Here is a 27,544-nt window from a genome sequence, read left to right as displayed (position 1 = left end):
AAATACACGTAATCTAAATTGAATCGTCGACGTCACATGAACATACATGTATTAAAAAGAATTTAATAATTATTTAAAATTTATTTAATTATTCTCGATAGCCATACAAATGAAATCTCTTGTCTCTTTAAACATGGAATCCATTTACAATCAACAATTCCACAATCGCTTATTGATCTATATTTTTACCTGTATTGCTAATTGTAATGATTGACCCATTGATCCATAAAATACCCATTGATAGCTATGGTCGTCGCGATGTAAACAATGATTTTTTGTAAAACAATGCAATGATTTCGAAAAATGTGCACTATATTTTGTGTATTAGTGATTTAAATGGAACGACAATGTAAATACACTTAATATAATTTGGTAAGTAATTTGTGTTTGTATACGTTATGTACATGTATCTATTCTTCTTCATATGTGTGTATCTAATAAGAAAAAAAAGGTTGATCAGGCATATTGTCCAGTAAACAGTATCACAAGTACATGTTCAGTTTGAGTTAACCGTTACAAGTTTCAATGGGAGTCCTTTAAAAGGAAATTAAATGTATGTGTTAAATTCATAGATTTATAAGTCTAAAGGGGAACAGCACTTGGTACAATTGTTTTTAATTACACAAAAGCTATAATTCATACATGGCTAACAGATCGGAAATTCCTCAGGACAAGTCAGGTGGTCCGAGTACAGTTCGTTTCACATATCATACACTTACAGTTATCATATACTGCATCATTGAAAGTTGGATCATTGCGATCAGTACCTTCATTAGTCGATATGTTAACTAACATTCAATATTATTTTATACGCGATTTTTTTCCAAAACTTTAAGGAATTTTGGTTCCTCCATGCTCTCAGTAAACTTTATTTGACCTTTTTTTTTTTTTTTTTTTTTTTTTTTTTTTTTTTTAAAGTTGATGAATATTTTGTAGACGAAACGCGCACTAGGTGTACAAAATTCAAATTTTGGTATCTATAATGAGTTGTTTTATATGCATTAAATATCTCTTACAAACATGTATCCAAAACACTCACTAAAATACAAGTGCCGAAACAATTAGTGTGTTATTCTTTCGCCACTTATTTCAGATACAATCAAGTTATTTTAGTATCGTTTTAATCGACTTGTGGATCTGAAACCGAGTGTAGATTTTTAATAAGTCTCCATATTTCTAACACTGATATATAACGTCTTGCTAATATAAATTACGAAATTAAAACGTTAAGCAGGTGTACGCCATCTCTCAGATTATCCCTTACGACATGACCTGATGGACTGGTGTGATACATTGCAACCCCGTCCTAAGGGTCCATAAAGCTTTGTATTTTAATTCGCGATACACACATTACAGTTGAATGTTTTCCCGTCTCAAATAATGTTAACAAGTATTCCACATGTATTTTTTTTTATATATTGTATGAATATATTTTTTTTCTTTCAGTCTTTGGTGTTGAACACTCTTACCTCAAGATTGAACACTCATGGAATTAACTAACCACAAGAAATGCCTTCTTGAGATACTAATTGTAATTTTTGATACCTGCCTTATACACGGTAATCATGTTTTATTTATTTTGATTGAAAATATTGATTAAAAAGTATGTAAAAAGTTTACTGAAATTATGAAAGACAAAATATTATATTTAATGTAGAAATATTTTAAAATAAACAATAAATTGAAATCTGGTAAAGGTGTGCGAAATTTATATTGATAAGCTTTTGAAAAATACATGGATTGCTTCTATAAGATATGTCGGAATGTCTCTTTGTAATCTTGCCTGGCTTTACTATATACAATGTAGCTATTTGATTTTTATAATGGTCATTTGAGTTTTAGAAAACTAAATACATGAAATGAATTTATTTTTGTAGTTTCTGGAGATTGTGCAGGTCTAGTATCGACTCTAACTGCGGATTTTAACAGTTATAAGACCGTCACTACTGACGGTTATCCATCAAATTATGCAAAGTAAGTGGTATCTTAAAAGCTTGCCAAGTACTTACTATGGTACCATATAATCCACCCTTTTTGCTGGAAAAAATATGGTTGATTATATAGGAAATTACAAAGGTGTGAACTGTATTACACGTACAGTACCAAAATAGTATATAAAATTGAGAATGGAAATGGGAATGTGTCAAAGAGACAACAACCGATACCTGTTCGCCAAATATTATTGACCTGCTTATAACATGCATTGATGTTGACCCTGATCTGCACAAATCTTTGCTTTTGTTTACCAATAAGGTTAGTCGCTACTCTGTTTCAAAATTTAAAAAGCTTTTCATAAGAAATTAATAACTTGATATTATATAAACAAATATAGGCCCGTTTCCTTGTTGTTTTTTTTTATAGATATTATAACCTATTTTGTGGAAAAAGATTCTCTCTTGATTTTTCATTCATTTAACATTCACACTTATTTTTTTCAAAAAGATATGAAGAAATAACAATAAGATTTAATAAGACTTTCAAAGTGGCCTTTTAAACTAAATATAATAAAATCATTAAAAGAAAGCAGGGCTTGACGGGGAAAAAAGTAATGGCACTTCTGAGACAAAACCAGAGGATGCTGAATATCTGACGAAAAAAATCAAAAACAAGAGCAGCAGTCCTTATGTCTATCTTTCTTTACCTAATGGTGTTGATTTCCGCTTTGGATTACCTACTTTTTAAAGTACTTGACTTGTTAAAAACTGCAGTTTTTTATACCACTTCAAATGTTTCTAGTTCTCTCACGTGTGAATGGAAGATCGACTCGGGATCAGCATCGGATAAAGTTGCAATGACTTACCTCGCCTTTAATTTAGAAACAAGCTACGATAAATTGACAGTTTATGATGGTAAGTTATATAGATATAAGAAGATGTGGTACCAATGAGACCAAGTCACAATTTGTTTAAGGAAACCATATAGGTCCAATTACGGTCTTCAACACGGAATTATATGTCTTCATAATTACGTACATGTATGTTTCATCATAATACGTTATTTTGATTGACTAATAGCAATCTTACGTCATTCTGAAATTAACCTTCATTTCAAAATGGAATTTAACATTCATGATGAAACGAGCTCTCACAATAACGTGCATAAAAACAGCCATGTAAATAAAAGAAAACCTTGATATAAATCCTGTTTTTATCATCCTAACAAAAAAGTGTAATTATAAGAACAAGGGTAAACCAATTCCCTGACTGGTTCGATCTACAAATTAAAACATATTCTTATACTGGAAAAAACGATTATCAACATATTGTTTAAACCTGTACTGTGAAATAAAAAAAACACCTATTGTAGAAAAATCAACTTGCACGAGTTCGCTATCTATTTATATCTATGTTTATGTTTGCAACGGGTTATATAAACGCCGTCGGTCATCTGGATGGTTAATTAGATGTCGTCTAGACTGAAATACACACGAAATACAGATTTTGAGTTTATGCATCGTAAATTGTTTATTTTAGACTTTTTTATTCGAATATATGTTCTAATATGTTACAAGTCGAATATGAGAATTTGAGTAAAATCGTTGAACATGAATTTGACAGCTGGTGTCCATTGAAATCCATATTGTCATAAGCATTATCATTATTATTTCTTTATTGATGTCTTTTTATAATCATTAATTTAGTATGTACCTTGCTTTTTTTGCCGATCAGTGATTTAGTACAGTACTGAGTCTCATTTTCGAATATATTTTAGGAGAAAGTGCGTCGTCAAATATGGGTACTAACATAGATACCGGAAGTTACGATGATAGATTTTACATATCGAGTGGACAATACCTGTTTTTGAGGTTTACGTCGGACTCTTCAGTCATGTGGTCAGGATTTAAAATACAGTATATCGCTATATCAAGTAAGAAAAATGTTGTTAAGTCTTTCAATACATACAATATGTTTAAACCACTCGACGAATGCTTTTCATTCATTGGTTTTGATTTTAGGTTTGATTTGAACTTTTTTTTCATCTTGATAACTTGTATGAGTGTTAAGAAGCGGTTTATCAAAACAGAGAATAATAGGCGACCGATTCCTCAGCAATCTGAACAAACAAAAGAAAATAAAAACAGGGAGAAAATAAAGAATAGAGAATAATGGGGTGGTAAAATATTAAAAATAAAGAAAAATTACCTACTTGTATACAAAAAAAAAGTATGTCAAAAACTAGAAAACCATTAAATTATTCAGCCGAACAGACAACTAGCTAAAATTGTTTATTCATTTCTAAGTATAGCAAGACTTCCTGATTCTATTGGTTCGTGTTGTGATGACGTCATATTCAAATTGTGCATCACTCACTTAATTTGTTTAGTTATGTTAGTATGCTTTTTATCTTCTTTTTCAGACAGCATTATAAAACCCAACTGTGGCGAAACCATAACACTAGATGAAACATCAGTAAATATTGAAAAACAGTATGCTTTAAATACCTTTAATCAGCCAATCAGCACTTCGTTGTAAGTTGTGTGTTCAATTTTTATTTTGGGCTTTCAATCTTTTATGCACAAGCAATCAATTGTACATGTTGTAATGGAAACGTTGTGTACATCTTTCTTTTAGCGCTTCTCATTCGTTCCTACTCCATAGTGTAGCTTAAGAGCAAGCCGCCATTTTGAATTCCTGAAAATTGACAAGATTTTGAAAATACATTTTCAGTAAGCATTGGTATATTATATATAGAATTTGATGCTCAAAGTCAAGTGTAAACTGTTAAACTTGTCATTGAATTAAAATAAATATAAATATCAGTAGACTACATAATTATATAAAAAAAAAAAGAAGATGTGGTATGATTACCAAAATGACACAGACATAATACATACATGTTTTATATTTGAAAAACATAGACTGAAGCCATTGTTTACAGTCAGGATGGTTTGTCCTTTGATTATATTTAAAACAAAAGTTCAGATGTAACATTTTAACATAGTTCAAGGATACAGGAACATATTCATATTTCGCAATAATGAAAAAGACTATAGCATTCTTACAATAAAAAAGTGGAGATTTTTATTTATGAAAAAAATGTTCGAATACATTATGTACACTTATTAATTTTTTTCGTTTAAGTTACACAACCTGCGAATGGACAATAAGCTCAAATACAAATGCACAGTTCTCGATAAATATTGTTTATGCAGACTTTGATGATTTCTCAACCTACAATTGTGATCAGACAACGGAATACGGTTTATCAATTTGGGAAGGTATGAGTAAAATCAAAAAAAATACTGAACCCCGGGGAAAATTCAAATAGGAAATTCCCTAATCAAATGATAAAATCAAAAGCACAAAAACATCAAACGAATGGATAACAACTGTCATATTCCGGACTTGCATTTCGTCGCTGGGCTTCTAAAATGTCGTATATGACTTTTTTGGCTAAAACTACTTTTTGACACCAATGGTCTGGGCGGGAGGAAATCGTTGGTATTACAAAATAGCTTCCTATTATTGGGTATACGGGGATGTGCCAAAAATATTTTTGGAGATTTTAGGTGTCATACCACCAATTACTCCCTCAAATTTAGAACGTGAAAGTAGGCCTACTCAGACAAAAAATAGTGCATTTGATGTCATTGTTTACTTAAACTAACCAACAAATTGGCAGAAATGAAACTTTTGGTGAAAGAGAAATATATTAAGACCATTTTGAGCTAAAATTTACATGTTTATGAGTTTGCATTCAAAATTGAGGATTAATGCACTCCATAGTATACTAATTTAAGATTTCCAGAAAACCAGGGGTTATTTTTAGTGGTACCTCTATTCGGAAGACCTTTTCTTTTTTATATGATTTTAAACACCTGTTGAAAATTGGCATGTAGAAAGCTGATACATGTACAATTCAGGATATACCTGGTTTCTATGAAGTTAAACATAAGGTAAAATATTTAGAAAGCTGTGAAAATTGTAAAATTTGGTTGAACAGATAGGGACTTTTAATTGGTGGTATGACACCTTTATATAAAAATGACCCTCCTTTTTAGCTCAAGGGCCAAGTGAGCTTTTCTCATCACTTTGCGTCCGTCGTCCGTCGTCCGGCGTCCGTCGTCCGTCGTCCGGCGTCCGTCGTCCGTCGTCCGGCGTCCGTCGTCCGTCGTCCGGCGTCCGTCGTCCGTAAACTTTTACAAAAATCTTCTCCTCTGAAACTATTGGGCCAAATTTAATCAAACTTGGTCACAATCATCATTGGGGTATCTAGTTTAAAATTTGTGTCCGGTGACCCGCCAAAATAATCAAGATGGCTGCCATGGCTAAAAATAGAACATAGGGGTAATATGTATATTTTGGCTTATAACTCTGAAACCAAAGCATTTAGAGCAAATATGACATGGGGGTAAAATTGTTTATTAGGTCAAGATCTATCTGCCCTGAAATTTTCAGATGAATCAGACAATGGGTTGTTGGGTTGCTGCCCCTGAATTGGTAATTTTAAGGAAATTTTGTCCGTTTTTTGGTTATTATCTAAAAAAATATTATAGATAGAGATAAACTGTAAACAGCAATAATGTTCAGCAAATTAAGATCTACAAATAAGTCAACTTTACCAAAATGGTCAGTTGACCCCTTAATTTAGTTATTGCCCTTTATAGTAATTTTTTAACATTTTTCATTAATTTGGTAAATTTTGGTAAGTTTTTACAAAGTTTTTTCCTCTGTCACTAAAGGGACAAGTTCATTACAGATAGAGAAAATTGTAAGTAACAAAAATGATCAGTAAAGTATGGTCTACAAACACATCGCCATCACCAAAACACAATTTTGTGATAAATCCATCTGTTTCCTTTGTTTAATATGCACATAAACCAAGGTGAGCGACACAGGCTCTTAAGAGCCTCTAGTTAATGACATCCTATTTTAAAATGCATTTACGTTTGATAACTGTATATTGATTTGGGATATGATCTACATATCATATATAAATATGCTATTGAGAATCTTACATTATTAATGGTCAAATATTATATTAAATTAAATCAATTTCACCTTTCAAACAAAGTGCTTTCAAAAAAGTTCCCAAATGAACCCCGGTGAGTTAGTGCTTATATAAGCATGTGTCATATTTTAAATATTGTATATAAGTATAGGTCATTCTTTCTTAAATATTTATATAACTTAAGTACTGAATTTCAGTGAATGTTATATTAACCCTTTTACGTTCCTACCGGTCAATTTGACCGTTAAGCAAAATTTGTGGCGGAGTAGTTTGCATGAAGTTTTGTATCGTTGACAATTTTTGACGTACATATGTGGTTGTGGGCTCAAATTGAAGATCAGTATACCACCAACTTGATTTTTGGTGTCTGAAACCAACAAAATACAATGCATGATGCCAATTTGCCCTATATTGACAAGATGTTTTTGGAGGAAAACTGTTTTATTTCTATTTTTAAATTGAATATTTTCACAAAATGTCACAAGACAAATTGTTGCTGTTCTTTGTTTTAAAATGACAATTTTGATAATTGTGCAATGATCATTTACAAGAATACTATCAAAACTGTAAGTAAAACTCATACACATACAAAAAATCAGATTCATAGAGTATCAACACTGAAACAAACTCAAATTACAAGGAATTTTCATGTTTTCTTTTGTCAGTTTTTATAGCAAAAGAGATGAGAACATCTAAAATGTGTTAAAAATTGTTAGCCAAGTCGGAATAGCAATAACAAATCTTTGTTTCTTTAGTGTCTGGTTATGAGGGTGTTGGATATCGTATCGCTAAGGTATAGAAATAGTGACATATAGACGAAAAAACGAACATTTCTGAATAACTTTCTTACAAATTTGCTTCAAAAAATAATAATTTTCAAAAAATAGCTTCTTAAGAAAACGAAGTTTGATTATGTTCTCCCAAAATTAATTTCTAGTCTTACAGAGAAGGTGACTTATATGCTTAAATTTCATAAGTTTCCCAATGGTTTCTGTGGCTCAGTGGAAAGATGCACAGACTTACACCCGGATGATCGCGTGTTCAAACCTCACTGCCGGAGGATGAAAAAATAAATTCCTATATTAAATGTAACTTAACTTAATGAAAAAATAAATTCCTATATTAAATGTAACTTAACTTAAAAATAAATTCCTATATTAAATGTAACTTAACTTAATGAAAAAATAAATTCCTATATTAAATGTAACTTAACTTAACTTAACTTAACTTAATGAAAAAATAAATTCCTATATTAAATGTAACTTAACTTAACTTAACTTTACTTTCAATTTCAATTAAGACAACTGAAATACATGATTTACATCAAAAAGAAAAAATCCTCAATTAAGACAACTGAAATACATGATTTACATCAAAAAGAAAAAATCCGCCCCCCCCCTTTTCTCCCCTCTCTCTGTTTTTGTTACATTCTTAGCCTGGGCACTCAAAAATACCAGATTTTCATTCAAAATTTACTCAAAATTCTTTCCTAAAGGCTTATTCTGTAAGCAGTTATGAATAGTACATCTTTAACATAAACTTGGGCCATTTATTTGACTATGACAAAAATTCTCAAAAAATCCACTATTTTTCGGTGTTTCGAGTCTTGATATTTCTACCAATCAGACAAGTTTTGCATCTTTCTGTATACAGTTTTCACCGATAACGTTTCCGAAAGTCTTCATGCATTAATTTAACACTAAAACTATGTTCTATTTTTGTCACTAAATGTCTGTAAAACCGCTTTTCCGCTTGAATTGTACATTTTTGTCACTTTAATTCAGCATATCACGTGACTTTTGAGGGATATCACGTGACCAACGTAAGAAATTATTTTCCTTAAATCAAGTTTTCCTGAAACCTTGGTCAATTATCTATCAGATGAGTCTAACTTGTCCTTTGAGTGAGCTTTTTATCGAAATGTGCAATTGATTGAAAACAGATATCCTTTATTCGGGAAGAAAAGGTAAAAAATCCTTGAATGTTAAAGGGTTAAAATGGGTACGTTTTTTCAGGCAAAAATGGCACACCCCTACCAAAAAAATATCGAAGTTACCCTCCGTGACATTTTGGAAGCATGCATTTTGCCAAAATTTTCAAAGCCTGTTTGTGGGATATTTTTTTCTTGAAAAATTTGTAATTTACAACATTTTAGTAGCCCAGCGACGATTTGGTACATGCAATTTCCTATGTGAAAAATGGGGGATTAAACCTGAGTGTATAAGTAGTCTTATTTCTTTTACACGGAGGCAAAGTGGTCTAAGTAATCCATCTACATGAATCAATAGCTAGTAAACAACCAGGTTTTAAAGTGGTCGAACCCCGGTCGTGATAAGATTCGTTTGATTTTAATCTGAATAAACTTTAATTGACAGTTTTCCTGAAATTATAAGGGAAGGGTGTTGAGATTTCAAAAAACATGTTTAACCCCGCCACATTTTTGCGCCTGTCTTCACAAGGTCAGGAACCTCTGACTAAGTTAGTCTTGTATGGTTTTTAATTTTAGTTTCTTTTATATATTTTGGAGTTAAGTATGACGTCCATCATCACAGAAATCCTATTCAGTTTGGTAAGGGGCCAGCTGAAGCACGCCTCCGGTTGCGGAATTTTCTCGCTGCATTGATAAACCATTGGTGGCCTTCGGCTGTCATCTGCTCTTTAGTCGGGTTGTTGTCTCTTTGACACATTCCCCATTTCGATTCTCAATTTTATGTTGTATTTCTTTCGGATTGCACTTTCTTTGGGTAAACACGGAGGTGAAGTGGTCTAAGTAATCCATCTACATGAATCGATCGAGCTATAGTAAACACCCGGGTTGTATGGTCGAACCCCGGTCGTGATAAGATTCGTTTGATTTTAATCTGAATAAACTATAATTGCCAGTTTTTCTGCCGAACGTCAGTGTTCTCTCCGGGTAATCCGTCTTTTTTCATAAAATATTGGCCACCATGATGAAGAAAAATTTTTCTGAAATAGAACTTTAAACTCAAACAATAAATCACGGGATCAATTACTCTAGTGTTTAAATCAGATCGAATAAGTTGTATCGTCAATTTGAAGATAAGTCTGTAATATTGCTACTTCTAGTACCAGATACTCCATCATTCTCCATTCGTAAAAAATAAATATGCGTATAGTTATTAGAACGAGGTTATTATTATAAGTATATATACCTGACTGTTGAAAGTTAGTGCATACATAACCTTTTAAGGTCAATGTTTTAAACATTTTCAAGCCTAATTTCCTATATATATATAATAACTATACAAGATTATTCGAATATTTTTACTAGTGATAAAATCTTCTGTCTTCCAAAATGGCCGCCATTGCAGAACTCATTTTTCCCTTGGGATGAAACTGCAGTGATTTCTTAAGTTAACATTTCAGAAATCGGTAATGTCTATTAAATGATTTAACCGGTTAGCGTTTTTGGTATTCGGTATTCGGTCGTTAGACCAGTTAACCGGTGAACCGGTTAACCGTTGACAACACTATTTAAATCACATATTTTTTTTAGGTTCGGCAATAACTTACCAGCTATGTGGATTTTTACCGGATACTGTGGTTTCTGTTTACGCATCTGGTGCACTTACAAACAAAGTAAAATTTAAGGCTCCAATTATCAACAGTATTGACAGAGGATTCATATTGACACTGAAATACCTTGGAACAAGTAAGCTATTTTTCATGCCCCATTTATGGGCATTATGTTTTAGGTCTGTGCGTCCGTTCGTCTGTTTGTTCGTCCGTACGTTCGTTCGTCTGTCCCGCTTCAGGTTAAAGTTTTTGGTCGAGGTAGTTTTTGATGAAGTTGAAGTCCAAATAACTTGAAACTTAGTACGTATCATATGTTCCTTATGATATGATCTTTCTAATTCTAATGCCAAATTAGAATGTTTACCTCATTTTCACGGTCCACTGAACATAGAAAATGATAATGCGGAGCGGGAATCTGTGTACTAGTAGGGACACATTCTTGTTTTGAAACATTTTCTTTTTCTGGCATTCTGACAATAGTTCCTAAAAATATATAGTTATTTGAAGCTCTTTTATTTCAATTTTTTAATTTCTGCATGAATTCGAATTTGAAGTTAGTGACTGAATTACCTAAATTTGTTGAGACTGTCAAGATCATGATTTGAAAAGGAAATCAACGAGAAAATATATATTATATTCAAAGCCTGTTAATTATAAAAGTATATCTGAAGGCCAATGTCTCTATGTAAAATACAAAATGTAGCATAATATTACTTTGGTCAAGCTAATTTAAATAACATATTGACCTGTCCGCTGACTTTTATACTATAGTGACTTCCGTACTGAATTTTTTTACTTGCGCGCATGTGTTAATAACATAATAACTTGTCCGTTGATTTTGATAAGATATTGACTTGCCCTCTGATTTATTAAAAGATTGACCTGCCCGCCGATTACATAAAGTTTAACTATCGACTAAAAGTGATACCCACTTACATGTATTAAGTCATCCACTAATTCTTTGAATATCCAATGATATCTCTCTGTTTTAGGTGCTATTGCCAGTAGTGCTATTCCTACATTGGCCGGCTCGTCTAGTTTGTGTGGTTCCGAGACAAATCCAACACGTCTCACAGCCGACAATGTTACAGTGCAGTATGTCACTTCGCCAGGTTATCCAGGCCAGTACGCCAAGTAGGTTTTCAGAATAGAGAATAAGGGACTAAAAGTGCAAAATAAAGGACTAGAACATTAAGGATACAGATATATAGGCCTAAAATTAAGAAAATGAAGCAATCGGGTGGTAAAATATAAAGAAGTGAGAAAAGTACCCATGTATACACGTAAGGGTCCACAACAGAACGTAACTAGGTCTATTGATGTTCAGTTACAGTCTTTAATATATAATAATATTGATATCTTCTGTAATTGTCCGAAACACTTTTGGATTTACATTCACCGGGAACGCTTAAACCCAAAACGTTAAACTAAAGATGTATAAATATTTCAATACGTGACGAGGTATATGACAAAAAAATATCAAAAAATGTACTTCTACCTTTGAGAGCTTTATACTTAAAATTCTTATGGAATTGTTTTATTTAATCATCATTAACAAAGAATTAAACAGTTTTTTTAATATATATAAATCATTTAAAATCGAAGCGTTGAATTCGAGATGCGGTATGAATACTAGTGAGGCAATCATTCACAAAGACCACAGAACACCAACATAAATAACTTAATGTCACTGTACGACATCCAATATAAAGGGAAACATACCGTATAGAAAGCTATGAAAACCCGTGATAACAAACTGTGAAATCAATTAAAGGAAAAAGATACTTTCTATCTATAATATCTCTAACAGAAAAAAAAACATGTATGCCAGACAGCAACCAAAGACAACAACGTACAACAATCTCCTTGTTTGGCGCAGGTATATACATAATGTAGAGGCATTAAACATGTTAAACCGTTTTCTAGTTCTCAATTTTTAACCGGAACAATATATACTTAAAATCATTCAAAATGATTTAACTTGTTAGGTTGGAACTCAACACAAATAAATCGAAAAAATGACAAAAAGCGACAATTTAACGTAACAATCTTAGAGTTCTCTAAGTTACTGAAAACTAGTAACTAGTTGAAAGCCCAATTTCAACAACATGTACTAGTAAAAAGACAATAGTTTGAGAGATACTTTTGTTTTTCAGTAATCTTGAATGTTGGTGGATTATCACTGCTCCATCAGAAGGAGTACAAATATTTCCATACCAGATAAACACTGATGGTACTGATACCTTAACAATATATGATGGTGAGAACGATGTATTTTTGTTTTTATCTTACCTCATATAATATTTTAATTAAGAATAATATTGAAAGAAAGCAACCATGTGGAGACCGTCTGAATTTGATATCGGGTAGTAGGCGTGGTTTAGTTTTTGGTACACGATAAGCAGTGTTTTACGTCCCTTTTAAGAAGCCACCCGGTGTTGATACAAAATCTGAAACGTTTCATTTGGATAATAGGTGCATGAACAAATCGATGATGAATAATTGAAACAAGCATTAGCCTTTCAAAAAGGGCTAGTCGACTCTGAGCTGATGAAAATGGATGGTGCTCTCGCTTTGTAGATTAATTCATTTACTAGAATAGCCACGTGCATCAATCAACAAATTTTACCACACAGATATCGTTTAACGTTGTTGTTTACGAAACTCCAGAAGATTCGACTATTTATAGATAAAAGTTACCTGTGTACCAATATCATGAATATGCATGATTAATGACCAGGCAAAATCTAATTGCTAAAATAGAGAGGACAAATCCGATACTCTACGGGATTGAAGGACATTTACCAAGTTTGGATTGTCCTAACCAATCAATAAACTTTGATTATTCACGTCTCGTAATATCTTCCAATCAGGTAGCAAGAAAAATTCACGCACTAACTGTCCATCGTTTAATTCTTAATATCGACTCCTAGGAGTCGATAATAAATGCAGAACACACATTTTCAATCAGTGGAAACCCACACTCTAATATGGAGCTGAGACTTGAAAAACAAAATCAAAGTTACATGCTTGAAAAACAATAAGCCTTCATTAACAAATGTCTTGGATGCATCAAATGGCCTGAGCAGATATTAAACCAAAACCCGTGAGAAAATACAAACGAATCCCCATTTGATGAAGAGTTCAAAAAAGAGAAAGTAGAGACTGATAGGGATCACACTGATGACGCAAAATTACTGCATTACAAGGCAAGTCTTACAGTGGACCCCACACGCTTTATGGAAAGCGTGGTAGATGCAAACTTAGATACACCTGAAGACGAAACGTTTCAGTCAAGATGGAGAAAGAAGGATACAAATGGCATGACTTTGGGAGACTTAAACAAATAAATAACAAGGTGAATGAACATCTTTAGTGGCCTAAACTCCACCAAGGGGCAACATGATTAAGCAAGGACTAGGTTGTAAGATTGGGCATTCGAAGATGGCACTTCTGTCTTTGATTTTTTTCAATGTTGTCAGTACTTCTGCAATATCATCATTATAAAACAAAATATGTAATATTGTTAGAAAGACTGAAAACTGAATAACGACTATGAAAATGACTTAATGTCATTGAGCAGCATTCACCAAGAGTAGTTTGAATACCTATTCAGAAGACATTATTTGAAACCCTTATACTCAGATATTTACTACTGGCTATGATACAATGAGGTTATCACCCTACCTTTAATCCTTGTTATATATCATATTCAATGTATTTTGGTTGAATATTGGCTTATCCGGCAAGAGGAAAAGGATAAATGAAAGTAAGGGATTAAAATGTATGTTATGTTAGAAAGCACGTCATTTGTGTTCATAGCTATTTGGTAGTTATTTTTTTTTACGTTTTATTAAATTTAGTTCTCGATGGTTAACTAGCTGTAACAATACCTGATAAGAATTACTTCCCAAGTGTTTAAATAACACTCTATTTTGTGTCGAATGACCAGTTCCATATTAATTTTCAAACTGTCATTTCATGAAATTTATTTATTTAATTTTTAATTATTTTTTTTTAATTTACAGGACCAAACTCAGGTTACGTTTCTCTAGCGTCGTATTCAGGGACTTATAGTTCATTGTCTTCATCTGTGCTGTCTACCGGAAGTAGCGTCACAATCAAATTCGAAACTGACGGATCAACAACAGATACTGGATTTTCAATTGGTTATTTGGAAAATGCAACAGGTGAGATAGATTCTTTTTTATAGCTTGAAATATCCAGGGGTTTTTTTCTGATGGAAATCGTAGAAAATTGTCAATGACAATAAACATAAGTACGGGTAATCTTAAATTACCCTGGTATTTAATGACCTGTTTAAGACGCAGTCGCAGCAAAGTTCACATTAAAAGCAAAGGATATGCAAATCTGATATGTTGTTCTCAGTCTGGTAAAAAAAAAAATTATCTTCAGGTAAACAGCCAGACATTTTGTGTGTTTCTTTAAACCCCATTCCAGAAGTACATGCTATAAACCTGGAGTTAGAGTGCAACACAATTATAATGCAAATCATTTTGTTCCTTATACACACTGATAGATATACTCATAGCATATGCGCAGTTTTTTATCCTATAAAAATAAGTTAAGAGAGGTTCTTAAGGACGATTCTTTAATCGCGTGTACTTTTTGCACAAAACTTAGAACAGAAACATTGAAGATAAATTAATTTAAATATGGAAGTTATCTAACTTGCATTTTCATGCCACAGCAATTTTGGATTGTTCGTTCTAACTAATAACCAACCAACCGGGTCATATACGTAGTAAATCTATTTTTGCAGTCCATGCACATTGTACTTGATCGAAAGAAAAAGGCGTAAAACTTGTAAAAGTTGAAATCAATCTTAAAATAAACTGTCAGAAAATTATCGAGAATAAGAAAAAAATACTTTATTTGTATTTTAACGGTAATTTATAATTCTTCAATATTTCGATATGATATTTGCTGTCGTATGCTCTCACTATTTATTCCTTATTCAATCAGCACATCAAATTATAACTTTTATCCAGTTAGATATTGCAGTCAATTTAGGTCAATTCCGGTTCATTGTTTCTAAAACATTTTTTGTTTGACAATATTATTGCCATATAAGTACATTAAATGTATGTTTCACTATAATACGTTATTCTGATTGGCTAACTGTACATCACGTGTTATTCCTAAAGCAGTTGTATCCCACAATAAAACTTTTCATTCATGATGACACGAGGTCCCACAATAAAGTGCACAGGTAAATGAAATAAAAACTTGATAAAAGGCGTGTTTTCATGATCCTATAGATAAAAATGTAATTAAAAGTATTGAATACTTTTTTTGTAACTTTATAGGGGTGTAAAAGCGTTGACCGTGCGCACATTTTTAGTATGAAGCGCGGAAAAGCGCTTCCGCGCTTCATACAAAATGTACTTCGGTCAACGCTTTTACACCCCAATAAATTTACAAAAAAGATCATTCAATTCTTGAGTAAGTAAAGCATATTTTTAAAGTCAACAGATAGAAATATGCCAGTATGTAGGAATAAAATCGCCCTCCTCGCCATGGAACATATGTAAAATATAAAAACAACACGTTATAAATGTCATGCTTCCAAAGTGCTTTTCTGGGTTATCTTCACTAGAAACGTCCAAAGTCGAATATTTGAAAGCCAACAATGTATGTGAATTTTCTCACGAAAGCATGCTTGCTTTTCTAAAAATAAATTATGTTGACTTGTTTGTATGTAGTATAAACTTCTACCACATGTCTACCTTTATCAATATCCAGAGTATTATGTTTATTCATCCAACAGTTATTCCAACTTGTGTACCCACTGGTTATGTATATTTAACTGCTACAAGTAATGAACAGAGCTTACAGTCACATGTAGGTTATGGATCGTCTTCTTACTCGAAGTAAGTTATACTAGTATTCAGTGTTATCTTTATTTAATTTTGGATTAATCGCGTGTTCTGATTGGTTGAAAGTGTTAGCCTATCAGCTCATATACATAGTTCTGTTATATGACCGTGACGTCATAAAATTGAGAATGGAAATGGGGAATGTGCCAAAGAGACAACAACCCGACCATAGAAAAAAACAACATATTTCATGATTTATTCCTGCTTCGTTGGAGTGGAATTTATAATAGAAATATACGGAATGACTATGCGCGTTATTCTGTGTTCACCACAGTTTTTATGTTATTTCTTCGTAGACAGAAAAGTATGGTACGATGCAATTTGTAAATTAAGACGTAAATAAAATTTGAAAGATTTAGGATCAAACTGACCTTATCAAATTAAAATTGATTTACTAGTGCTTATAACGTAACCGCTACATTTGATATACACTGCGATATTGGTTTTCCCAAAATGCCAGATTGTGAGACGCTTCAACGAATTCAAATAAGAGAAAAAGAAAGAAAAAATATAAATGGGACAATACAAAAAATAACAAAAAGTTAATTGGAGAATGTTCAGCAACATCATGACCGAAAAGTAATAAATAGTAAAAAAAACTAAGAGTTAATCAACAAAGACAAATTTATCGATAGACATAGGTATTCAGAGCAGTCAGGAAGTAATGCCCCATAAGGGGATCAGATGTAAAAACTCATCAAAGATACCAGGGCATTTTGTGATTTTACGTCAATAGGTACTCGGAGTACATACCGTGTGATCGAACCAACAAATCCAGCATTTTAATTGGTCGAATTTTAAGTCTGAGAATTAACTGATAATTGTACACCATATTTTGAATGACAGCGCCATATCTAAGACTAATTTGCTAGGAGAGAAAAAGACGACACGTAGTATTCTATAAAATCGTGAATGAAATAATTATGTCAACGTTTAGTTATGATAGGTGTTTGGAAAACACCAGTGGTCAGCATTGTTGGTTTGTTGTTGGGGTTTTTTTTGTTGCATTTTAGTGTTTTGCTGTTTTGCTGTTTTACTTTTCTAGTTGATAGGTTCGACCCGATTCGTTTTTTTTCAATCGATTTATGACTTTAGAACAGCGATATACTATTGTTGATTTTATGTATCGAATGATAACTTTCTTTACAATTATGCATAGTCAAACGACACATGTTTTAATTATTTTATATCATTATAGTGACTTAGATTCCTATTGGCTGATTGATACAGGGTCAACTCCAAACACTATTAACATCAAGTTCACTTCGTTTAATATAGAAAGCGCCACTTCATGCCAATATGATTATTTCAAAGTATATGCAGGTAAGTCATAAAAGATGTTAGGTTACAAATTATTGAAACGTTTTAGTCTTTTGACCATGATTCTTCATTTAAACAGAATTATTTACCATTAAAAACACACAGGGTAGCAGTGCGCAAACGTCAGCTATATGACGTATAATTTATCTCACTGGAAATGATAGCACGAACCAAATTCATTTCAACCAACAATTTCTGTTGATGTTTTGAGGTGTTAATATTGACTTTAAAATTCAAAATTATTCCTAAGAATCTGAGCGAAATGAAAGTAAGTGATGATCTCGTTTGTAGCACAGTGCGCTACTGCTATTCGTGTAAAATGTGTCTAGTAAAGATAGTCACCTTTCATTTTGTATAAATTGTCAAAAACAGTTTTGAATGCTATCATAACCTTCTGCATATTTTTACTAGGTGCATGTGAGGATGAAGATAATAAAATACAATTATATTGTGGAGAAATGACAAACCTGTATTTTAGCAGTACAAAAGGAAGATACATTTTAATTCATTTCCATACAGATTATTCTGTGACTCATACTGGATGGGAACTAGAATATTACACGTCAGGTAATACACTTTTATGTATGATAACATTATGATTAGTTATAAATGATATTAAGTAAATATACTAATATGTAATCAAAACATGTGAGTTACCTTAACACACATTTAAAATTAAAAAAAATGAGTTGAAAATAAGCGTATTGTTGTGGTTTTGTTTAAGTCTACATTGGCTAGAGGTAAAAAGGGGGTGAGAACTCATAATTATGTTTACCCCCTCCCCAATGTTTGAGCCTGTCCAAACCAGAAGCATTTGGCCTTTGTTAGTCTTGTATGGGTTTTTTCAAATTTTAGTTCATTTAAATTTTTGGAGTTTAGTATGACGTCCATTTTTACTAAACTAGAACACATTTTTTTAGCGACCCTCCTGGTGCTGGACTTCCTTGCTATTTTGAGGACCCATCGGTGGCCTTCGGTTGTTATCTACTCTTTGGTCGAGTTTTTGTCTATTTCCCCATTTCAATTCACAATTTTATCATCATATTAATGTCTATTTTTATATTAAATTTAAATTCCAATCATCATGGCAATTAAAACGTTTATGCATTTTTTTATGGACAAAACTACCAAACAAATAATCAGTGTTTGTGTATTTTCAGATGTTCAGACGGAAGAAGATTCATCAGAGAGCAGCAATAATTGGAGAATTGGTCTAGGTGTTGGTATTTTTATTGTACTCTTTATTTTCTTCTGTGTCTGTTGTCAACTGAAATCCCGTTCTAGACAAAGGAGGACTATTCCAACAACTACAAACTTTCAGCAGCATCCTCCTGAAAGGAAAACATTTCCAAGTCAGATTGTCATAAAGGCACGGCAACCAAAAATCAAACCAGAATATATAATGGACACATGGAAGGGTCAACAAAAAAGAAACCGTCTTCAAAAAGCCCTTGGTAGACATCAGTTGAAAGAAATAGACAATGTATCTAACGGATCCGATTCAGAATTGACATCAAAATCTGAATTTACCAATTCAAATCATTCCAAAAATCTTCCTCCATTAATTCACCATATGAAGCAAAGAAGTCCACCTCCAGATTACAAGGAATTCGAAGAAGAACAAAAGGAGGGTGGTGTAGTTACGCCAATAAATACGGATCCGAATCAGGAAGAAACATATAAAAGTGACCCGTCTCTACTACAGTTTGATCCAAATAATGTCCCACCTCCTTTTGAATATACCATGCCACCACAGCTAATGTCATGATGACTTCGTTTCTATAAGTGTTACTATTAAAACCTTCTAGTACTCAAAGGTGAAATTTAGAAAGAAAAAAAACAGGGTCAAAACGCAAACAATACGTTATCATGTTTAATATAGATACAAACATTTAATCAGAGGATATCGTTTGAGGACAATATGACAGAAGTCTTTAAACATTGTTAAATGAGATAAATGGTGCACACAATATCATGCTTTTATTTTGGTACTGATAATCAAACAACCTTCACCTTGTCTTTGTAATTTACATATGTGAATATATTGTTTTTATCTTTGATAATCATATTCAATTTAATAGTCACAAAGTTGGGGAAAAGTTGTTGGGTATTAAAATGTCGAACGAGGTCACCTTGGTATTTGGTTGGGTTTGTCTTGCTACGTCTTTAGTGTTTCATGCTGTGTTTGACAATGTGTTATTAGTCTAGTGTTTGTATTTTGGTCGTTTTTCATGTTTAGTCCTTGTTAGTTTGTTTTAGTGCGTTTTAATATCCCTTTGGTATATTTGGCCTCTTTTCTAAATTAAAAAGGCTCACAAGTCGGGAGTCGAAATATTGTGGTTTCAAATTTTTCGACACATGAACATTTACCAATGTGTTTTGTTTTTTAAGAACTCTGTTGGGCATATACATGAACTTCGTCATTTAGTTATATATCATTCAATTTTAACTGATTCGTTTTGAATGCGTGTCCGTAAGTAAGTTGAATCAAGAAAAGCACTTCAAAACTTTAAATTGGATAGTATAATTTACTAGAACGGGTTTGATCCCGCTTCTGGTCAAACAAAGGCTCTAAAGCCCTGTGACAAATTTGACCTGAACCATTTAAGCTCTTCTATGTATCCTATTTTGTATTTTTGTAACTTTTCATATATTAGAAGGGTTGTTTAGTGTCAGGAAAATCGCCAGATATTCTGTTGTCTTAATGATCTTTGTTGCAGAAATCTGCGTTATTGACAGACTTATGATTTCTTTTCTGTTTAATGTTTGAAATCCTTGTCTCTCTTTATATTAATTGGTGATAAACAAAGGCCCCTTTACACGACGGGTGCCACACGTGGGGCAGGATCTTCTTACCTTTCCAGACAACCTGAAATCACCCCTAGTTTTTTGGTAGGGTTCGTGTTGCTAAGTCTTTCGTTTTCTATCTTTTGTCTTCTGTGCTATTGTTTGTCATTTTCTTTTTTAGCCATGGCGTTATTAATTTATTTTCAATCTATGAGAGTGTATGTCCCTCTGGTATCTTCCTTCGCTCTTTAATGATTTTCTCTCTATTTTGTTAAATAAATCCGGGTGGAAAGTAAAATTATAAAGATAAAGAACTCCGAGAAAAATTCAAAACGGAAAGTCCTTTATCTAATAGAAAAATTAAAAACACAAACACGTGAAAGTAACGGAAAGTATCCACCATAGTCCTCACTTGATACATGCATTTTCTACTGTAAAAAATTATAGATTTAACCTAGTTTTATGGCTGACTAAAATTTAGCTATAATGAATTAGGTCTTGAAAAGACATATTGTGTGAATCTCTGTATATTGTTCAAAGTGTTCATATCCCGCTATGCGTTTTGCTCAATTTTATGTTTATAAATAAAGGCAACAGTAGTATACCGCTGTTCAAACTCATAAATCCATGGACAAAAAAACAAAATAGGGGTAACAAACTAAAACTGAGGGAAACGCATAAATATAAGAGGAGAACAACGACACAACACTACAATGTAACTAACACACACAGAAACGGACCAAGCATCAGACAAAATCCCACGAGAATAACAAATATAATATGTGTATGTCATTATCTACTTTACGTCCGTTATCAAAGTAAAATGGTCTGTTGTATGTATAACATTATTGGCATACACAGAACAAATCGCATGATAGGACACAAATTAAAGAATCCCAATTGATGAAATATTTAATACTGGAGTTCACATCAAACAAATAAATATGATTAAAGTTTAAAATCATGAAGAAAAAATGAAGTATTTAGTTTCTTAAGTTTATTATACATTAGCTCTGGTACAGTCCGCTTATCGATGACAATCTCCAAAACGCACTATTTTCATCTTGATCTGCGTATAATCTTATAGATCGTTTAAATGCTTGTCTTGCTGATGGTAAATCACCTACTAACTGATAAGCTATTCCTATGATGTTGTATGATATAGCTTCCTGATAGGAACATGCTATAAAATACTTTTCTCCTATAGTTAATTGTAAATCTTTGAGAGAAATAAGGCATTTTCTAGAATTGTTTAGATGATAATGACATAGAAATAGAAGAATATGCGCAAATGCTACTGGCGGTATTATACACGGAGTAGTTTTTACTACCTTTCTTAATTCTTCCGGTATCAACAAAGAATTTGCAAGAAACACCACTTGGTCTAATAGCAGATATTTAAACACAATAACCACAGGCATCTGCCGAAACAAGTACGAACTGAATAAATCATAATAAATATGCGACAAATTCATGAACGGGTAAAGTTTTTCAGATGAACATTTTAGTAGAGAATACTTAAGAAGTTCAATGGCTTTTATATGCTGTTCGGTATAATAGAAGAAAGAAGCTAACTTCAGCCATCCAGTTACAGCATTGTGGCGAATGTTTCGTAGCAAAGAACTTATACAGGTATTGTATTGTGTATATGTAGATTTATTACCAATACTATCCTTACATCCTTGTAATGTGTCATGTAAGCAACACGTCTTTGAAATATAGTACAAGTAAAAGTGTTTTATTTTGGAATTCTTTGTAGATAATATTATATGTAAAACTTTTTCCAACAAAAAGTTACAAGACGAAGACTGAATATCCGCAAAAATCATTTTTGAAAATAATAATTGTTTAAGACTATTAACATATAAAGAAATTGGCTCTTTTCTAATGTGAAATGCTAATTTATTGAAGATTGGGATTTGTTTTGAAAATGCTATACAATGCCAACCATAACTATTTAAAACACTTAGCTTATTTAAGAGAATTTTCTGTGCGTTTCCTTTTATCTTATTCTCAAATAAGTTGTTGTCAGGAATAAAGTAATGGGGACAGACTACATATTCAACACAGTATATTAGTCTCCTAAAACATCTCATAAAATTTATAATTAAGTTTTCAGGTCTCCATATTGCTACTGAAACTTCCTCCGAAATCCAAAAAAGAATTGTTTTTAAAAAATATGAGCAAAGTAAATCTTTGCAATCTATGTCAATATCTATTACATCTTTCAGAAGAATTTTCAATAGGGCATAGCAAAGTAATTGTGCATGTGTAAATGTAAAGACTAGAAGTTTTTCTCCAACGGAAAACGATATTCGCCATTCTAAATCTTCTTTAATAGATCCTTTAACACCTATTGGTACAAAGAGAACGCCATGTCTTAGAATAGATTGTTTAACATCGTACCCTGGCCATGCGTTCTGTGATCGTGTCATCCATTTTTTTGCTTGTGTTATCCACAACTTACTATGTAAGCAATATGCAATATCATATTCTCCATTTGTGTCTGACATACAAGGACCGTGAATGAGTGGAGTACGCATGTGTAATATGCGTTCTTTTAATCTCATGCTGGAAAAGTACAGATAACCTTCATTCATTTCGCATAATTCAAAGACGCTAGGATCATTGCATTGCACTACACGTAAATGGGTGAAGCCTGGATGTGTGTCTTCTGTCGCCATTGTAAAATACGTTTTAGCAGGATTAAAACGAGTGTATGAGCTTTCACGAACCTCAGCACATTTACTCACATACATAATGTCAATATCACTTCCTTTAATCTCCAGTCCCTCACCAAAACTGCCACTGGTTATTTTTGTTAAATCGTCTTGACTCGATAAATTATCTCTAATAGAGTTCATCATTCTGACAGTTTTTACATGCCCTTCTGTTCCAACAATTTTCTGACACATATATTGATATAGATATGTTGATACATCATGTGTAGCTTGTTCTGAAATGAAACTTAATCAATTGATATGTATTATGGAACTAACACTTGCATCATTTGTTTGGTTTCAACTTATACGTTTGATTTCGCTTTGGTATATATCTTTCGACTCCCGTCATATAGCAAAATTACAGCCGGCCGATCAGAGGTAACAAATGTAATAAAAATTGCAAGTATATTTACTGCGAGACTAGTACTGTTAAGCTATTTTTAGGCTGAAACGGTCATTTTGATCTTAAAATCATCTGAAAAGTCTTAACAATAAATTATTAAGAAATTATCAGTCTTTCCATCAATAATCAGATTCATCAACTACAGAAAATTCAGTATAGTTCTTACAATTCGATTGCAGTCAATTTCGTATTTTCAAGTAACTTTTCACAGAGTTCAGTACGTGGTTGATCTGCACAGTTTAATCACCACTTCCTGTTTTTAATTTACGGCTGTAGATATTGTCGGCTTTGAGCTTTCCTTGGGGAAGCATCGTGAACGTGAATCAACAAAAGCGGAGTGGGTGCTTGTAATTTGTAACATGTTTATTTTATTTTATTAGATGCGTAACACGAAGATAGATTTATAGGCAAAAAATATATCGAAAAGAAAGAGAATTGCCTTGAAAATAAGATAAAATAAAGATAGAAATGGAGGACCCTAATTAATGCCATTTCATTTATCAAAATGATAAATGATACGCTATAAGGAGCAAGGTAAATTGAGAACATGCACGTCAATAACTTCTACTCAGAGCATAACTTGTATTGTTCCTGTTCGATAGGACGCAAGTGTATATATAATGTTGTTTTTTAAAGGATAGTAATGCATATTATATGACTGTCGTTTTAGCCATTTTCCTTATAATAGTTTTCAAAGGTACTAGGATTATAATTTAATACGCCAGACGCGCGTTTTCGTCTACATAAAACTCACCATTGACGCTGAAATCAAAATAGTTATATAGCGAAATAGTACAAAGTTGAAGAGCATTGAGGACCCAAAAATTCCAAAATGTTGTGCCAAAGTACAACCATATATGACTTTTGAATGTTTAATTCCGAGACTGCCTTTTGAAAATAATTTTATGAGGAAATATTGATTAAAACCAATAATGTTTTTGCTTTGTTTTCTTCTTAATTTATCTCTTTGAAATGTCGGGAATGACACAATTAATGTTGCTCCATATTTCGAACATTCAAAACAACTGACGATTTAAGTAGCAGAAAGTGTGCTAAAATATTATACAGTAATAAAATGTATGACGTAAAATAAAATATACGAGTGCATTTACCTAAGTTTTTAAAAGTTATGTATTCGTCCAGTCGTTGATAAGTTCGAATATTTAATTTTCAGGTTTTTTTTTCTCCCTTTTTGAATTTACATTTAAGCTCAGTACTTTTGCTAAAACTTTTTGTATACTTTGAATTAAATGGAGAATTGTATCCTCGATTCATTTTTGATCATTTTTGCATTTAAACGTTCATTTTGTTTTTTCGTTTGCATTGGGGTTTTTTTTCTTTGTATTTTCATGCATTTAAGGATATTAAACAACCATAATATGTAATCACCATTAGTGGAATATTCATAATAATGATATCTGCCGGGGCAAATATCTACTGATACAAAACATGGGAGATAAACGACAACTCGAACAATAACAGGCAGTCGAACTCGACCTGTCAGTGCTTCTGTTATTTTGAAGCTTAGTGAAAGAACTTCAGGAATGTTTTTTTGAAGAATAGGTGTATCATCACACTGTCACGAAACCTATGTTCTCGTCGGATGGGATCTCCTCACTCTAGCCTGCTCTCCTTTTGTTACAAACTAGCTTTTTGGTATGTTTAAATAAAACAAAATTACACTTACATTTAATCAGCCGGTATTACAAGTATATGTCCATCAACTATCCATAGTTGTAATTTACACTAAAATTATTAGTTAAGAATTGTACTCAAATTTGTTTCAATAAGCGTTCTTAATAAACGAATACATATATATAATTTGTTGTGCGTAAATAAAGTATTTTTAGAAAGCATGATACAATGACTATTGAAAATCAGTAGCAGCTATATTAGTATTGTTTTACCTGCCATTTATTTGTCCACGGGGATGTTCATTACAGTTGAACTTCGTTTTTAGTGAATGATGATATCAAACTATCAAATATTGACCTTTGACATGTTATATCTCTACTTCCTGATAGTGTTTACTTCCTGATAGTGTTTACTTCATGTGTTTTTACATTAAAATCGTTTTTATCTATAAGAAATGTGTCATCGAATTCTTTAGATATACGTATTAGTGGTAAATGTTCTTCTTTATAATATTTCCTTCTGGCGTATGTATAAAAGAGGGACAACAGATACAGAGGGACATTCAAACTCATAAATCGAAAATAAACTGACAACACCATGGCTAAAAATTAAGAAAACAAACAGAAAAACAAAAGTTCACATGACACAACATAGAAAACTTAAGAATAAGCAACACGAATCCCACCAAAACTTTGGGTGATCTCAGGTGCTCCGGAAGGGTAAGCAGATCCTGCTCCACATGTGGTACCCGTCGTGTTGCTTATCTGATAATGTTTTCTTGTCTATTGTTTGCTTAATATATTGGTTTGTTTATCAAATGTCATGTTTTCATACTGGTCTCGAGTCTTAACGTGCTTATTTTGTTAATTTGTGATGATATCATTCCTCCCGCTGTTCTACCCAAATCTGAAAACAATTCCGATGAATCTTCTATCCTTTTGCAACGTACAACAATATAAACCTAAAGGCAGGCTAACACAATCTCTCTTGCTAGAAAATAATTTCAAAAATCCTAGTTTGTCAGTAGTATCTTGAAATGTAACGTAATTGGTTTAAATGTAGCGTTTGAAGAGTATATTAATCACTAGTTAACTCGTTAGTAATTTGCTAGTTGGCTGGTAATTGGACGTTTACATTACATGGACATTGTAACAGAGTTGAACCTAGGTATCAAATGTTGACATTATTAAATACTATTGTACTGAATGCTTGTATCTAAACAGAAAAATATTACACGACTTTTGATCCTCAGTGCTTTTCAGCTTTGTACTTGTTTTGGCTTTCAAACTTTTTTTTATCTAGACGTCGCTGGTTAGTCTTGTGTGGACGTGGCGCGGGTCTGGCGTATTAAATGTTAACCAAATACCTGTTGTTAGCTATTAATCGTTTGTTTCTCTTTCCTATATTTTCTCCCATTTATTTGTATTGTAGTCCTGTCATGTAATGTTGTCATTTTAATGTTGTAATTAACATTGCCATTAAAGCAGGAGGTTTGAAATGCCACAAAACCAGGTTCAACCCACCATTTTTATCTTAAAATGCCCTGTACCAAGTCAAGGAAATGGACATTGTTATGTTAAAGTTTGTTTCTGTGTGTGTTACATTTTAATGTTGTGTTTCTGATGTCTCTTAAATTTGATGCGCTTCCTTCAGTTTTAGTTTGTATCTCGCATTTGTTTTTCTCTATCGTTTTATGAAGTATATACTACTGTTGCCTTTATTTATAAATATAAGCTTTCGAAACGCTTTGCGAAATTTACGTTCATACGGAACGTTCAATATTAAATGTATAAAAGCCATGTGTGAAAAACAACCAAAATAGTTGAAGAGGTATATCACCAAACGGACTTCAAGATACCAGCCAAATACCTTTAGGAAATTTTTTTACAGGCCTTCACATGATTAGTGGGGTTTTTTTCACTAACGGGGTATTTTGATTTTCTGTTGTTTTTTTTTTTTTTTTTTTTTCTTTTCTCCCATCAATGATCTGTTACAGAGCTTGATGTGTATATTTTGTAATTTTGTATGAGTCTGTTATATACAAAATTAAGTCCTGGTATCTATGAGTTTATTTATAACATTCAGTTCAATAGTGGACGCGTTAAAATAAGATTGGGTTCTGATAATTATTAAGTTACAAACATATAACAGAAAATCTAGATAGGAATCCGTCATTTCTTCATTCTTAAATTCTTTATGTCATTTTGGTTTATTCTTTTATATTATTGCCCATTGGTCTTTATTCTTAACATAACTACATCTCACTATTCTTTATTTCTTATTTGTGT

General features: G+C 32.3%; 2 protein-coding genes across 2 annotated transcripts; one reads left to right on the top strand and one right to left on the bottom strand.

The window, feature by feature from the left end:
• Positions 1-210: 210 nt before the first annotated feature.
• LOC139485897 (zinc metalloproteinase nas-39-like) lies at positions 211-19,771 on the top strand. Its single transcript, XM_071270553.1, has 15 exons — positions 211-372; positions 1,447-1,559; positions 1,878-1,974; positions 2,737-2,849; positions 3,712-3,867; positions 4,357-4,468; positions 5,082-5,218; positions 10,469-10,624; positions 11,481-11,622; positions 12,645-12,748; positions 14,517-14,678; positions 16,280-16,382; positions 17,587-17,711; positions 18,120-18,275; positions 18,869-19,771. Exons 2-15 carry the CDS (start codon positions 1,487-1,489, stop codon positions 19,474-19,476), a joined length of 2,244 nt encoding a protein of 747 aa, XP_071126654.1. The 5' UTR covers positions 211-372; positions 1,447-1,486; the 3' UTR covers positions 19,477-19,771.
• A 990-nt stretch (positions 19,772-20,761) lies between these two features.
• LOC139485898 (uncharacterized) lies at positions 20,762-25,627 on the bottom strand. Its single transcript, XM_071270554.1, has 2 exons — positions 25,529-25,627; positions 20,762-23,451 (listed from the first exon to the last, which is right to left on the bottom strand). Exons 1-2 carry the CDS (start codon positions 25,533-25,535, stop codon positions 21,503-21,505), a joined length of 1,956 nt encoding a protein of 651 aa, XP_071126655.1. The 5' UTR covers positions 25,536-25,627; the 3' UTR covers positions 20,762-21,502.
• Between the last annotated feature and the right edge of the window lie 1,917 nt (positions 25,628-27,544).

Source organism: Mytilus edulis, chromosome 8 (assembly GCF_963676685.1).
Source record: "Mytilus edulis chromosome 8, xbMytEdul2.2, whole genome shotgun sequence".
Lineage (NCBI taxonomy): Eukaryota > Metazoa > Mollusca > Bivalvia > Mytilida > Mytilidae > Mytilus > Mytilus edulis.
This window is presented reverse-complemented; position numbering and strand designations above follow the sequence as displayed.

Coding starts and splice junctions, on each gene's coding strand:
- LOC139485897 (XM_071270553.1), top strand. CDS start 1,487: ATGGAATTAACTAACCACAAGAAATGCCTTCTTGAGATACTAATTGTA. Junction 4,469..5,081: donor CAGCCAATCAGCACTTCGTT/GTAAGTTGTGTG, acceptor TTTTCGTTTAAG/TTACACAACCTGCGAATGGA. Junction 10,625..11,480: donor ACTGAAATACCTTGGAACAA/GTAAGCTATTTT, acceptor TCTCTGTTTTAG/GTGCTATTGCCAGTAGTGCT.